The 1,752-nt window shown below is 34.8% G+C and overlaps 1 protein-coding gene across 1 annotated transcript in view; it reads left to right on the top strand.

Annotated features, from left to right (window-relative positions):
• The window catches only part of LOC106519202 (adhesion G-protein coupled receptor D2), an 80,337-nt gene that overhangs the window by 14,030 nt on the left and 64,555 nt on the right, over positions 1-1,752 (top strand). The window contains exons 18-19 of the mRNA XM_014010761.1: positions 68-183; positions 1,604-1,724. Coding sequence (XP_013866215.1) covers positions 68-183; positions 1,604-1,724 — 237 coding nt within the window. The remainder of the gene's footprint in view (positions 1-67; positions 184-1,603; positions 1,725-1,752) is intronic.

Raw genomic sequence — 1,752 nt, 5'->3', positions numbered from 1 at the left:
CATGGTTACTTCTTATATCAGAGCTTCTGTTATTTATTTTTTTTGTTTGTTTGTTTGTTTTTTTCAGGTGAATATCTTTGTCCTGACCAGAGTGGTGATYATCACCATCTCCACAGCTAAAAGAAGGTCCATCATGCTTGGGTTGGGCACGAGTCCTGTTGAGCAAGCCTATGAGCAAATCAGGTAGTGGCCACTAGGAGGCAACATTTATTTTCTTTTAAAAATGTATTGCACCCAGGCGGCTTGGCATCTAGGCGCATGCTTTGGCAGCCTCWGTTAGTTGTATTATTTTAGGATCAGTATGGTAAGTCTAAGAATGATGAGTAAAAAAAAAACACAAAGTGCTATATTAAAATTAATGATTGTTGTAGTATAAGTCCTACCGGTATTATGTTATTAGATGTAGRGTAGGGGGCTTCATGTTTTGATTAAAATAATATCTTGAAGCTGTCAAAAAAAAATTTCTCCTATAGACTTTTATATTTGTTTAGGTTTTAGTCTCATTGATCTTCATAGTGAATTAAATTAAATAATTACTTTTGGAATTCTGTAATATAAGTTTATGTGTTTTTGGCGAACATTGTTGATTATTTGACTGGATACTGTATGTGTTCAGATTAATATATATGCAACTTTTAATATGTACTGTATAGCACCTTATTCTTATTGATGCAATAACAAATTGTTTTACTTTGTTTTTTATGTTTCTACTCCTATTTCTAATGGTTGATTTTAGATTTGCTCAGTGAAAATAGTAAATCCTGTATACTGTATCGTAACAGTAAAAAATGATATCAGTTATGCAGTGTGATTTTTTTTCCCTTTTAATATGTGCCACTGCTTAGGCTCACTGGGGTGCACAAAATATTTTTTCAAAGCAAGCAGGCCTTGAACCATGTTGATGGTGATCGTCTCAGAAACTCAAACACATTTATCTGTAGAAAATACTAGGTTTCATTGCATGACCTGTCGCAAACACACAAATACACAGACAGCTGTTGTGGTTTGGCAGTCACATGAGCAGGAAACTAATTCCCCTCTAAACAGAATTAAGTTAGACTGAATGTGGGAAGTTGTCACCTCATGAGCTTTCCTGCCCACAGAGTTTTGTATATGGAACAAGCAGCCTGCCAGAACTTTTTAGCTTTGTCCAAAAAGACCTGAAATTGAAAAAGAAAGTAACTAGGCTCATTATGATTGGAGAAAAATCAGAACACTTGCATACATCTTCCTTTCTGTAGKTCTAGCTTAAATATATATAGATATTTTATTCAGATTATTCTTATCTTCAATTATCCAGTACCAGTTCATAAAATTTGATTCAGTGCATGCTACATATAATTAATATTTCCAACTTTAATTTTATTTGTCCTGCCTGGATATACAAACAGGTTTTCCCGTTCTTAACCATTAAAAAAAAACCTCAAATGAAAACTTTATTGAACATTTTCCCAGCTTGATCATTTCTCAAGCTAAACTCATTCTACGTGTTTGCAAATTAAATATTCCATTTTTATCCTGTGAGTGTTTTGACTGCTCAGATTTAACTTCTGAATATGCTTTCAGTTTCTAAAGAACTTTTTTTGTTTGTGTGTGAGCACAGGGCTGCAGTGAAAGCAGTGTTGGTGTTGCTGCCGATCCTCGGACTGACATGGCTGTGTGGAGTTTTGGTGCCGTTTTCTATCGTCATGGCCTACCTCTTTATCCTGCTTAATTCCCTACAGGTATATACACACACACACACACACACAC

This window comes from Austrofundulus limnaeus, unplaced genomic scaffold, assembly GCF_001266775.1.
Source record: "Austrofundulus limnaeus strain Quisiro unplaced genomic scaffold, Austrofundulus_limnaeus-1.0 Scaffold73, whole genome shotgun sequence".
Classification (NCBI taxonomy): domain Eukaryota; kingdom Metazoa; phylum Chordata; class Actinopteri; order Cyprinodontiformes; family Rivulidae; genus Austrofundulus; species Austrofundulus limnaeus.
The sequence above is the reverse complement of the archived record's forward strand: the minus strand, read 5'-3'. Positions and strand labels throughout refer to the sequence as shown.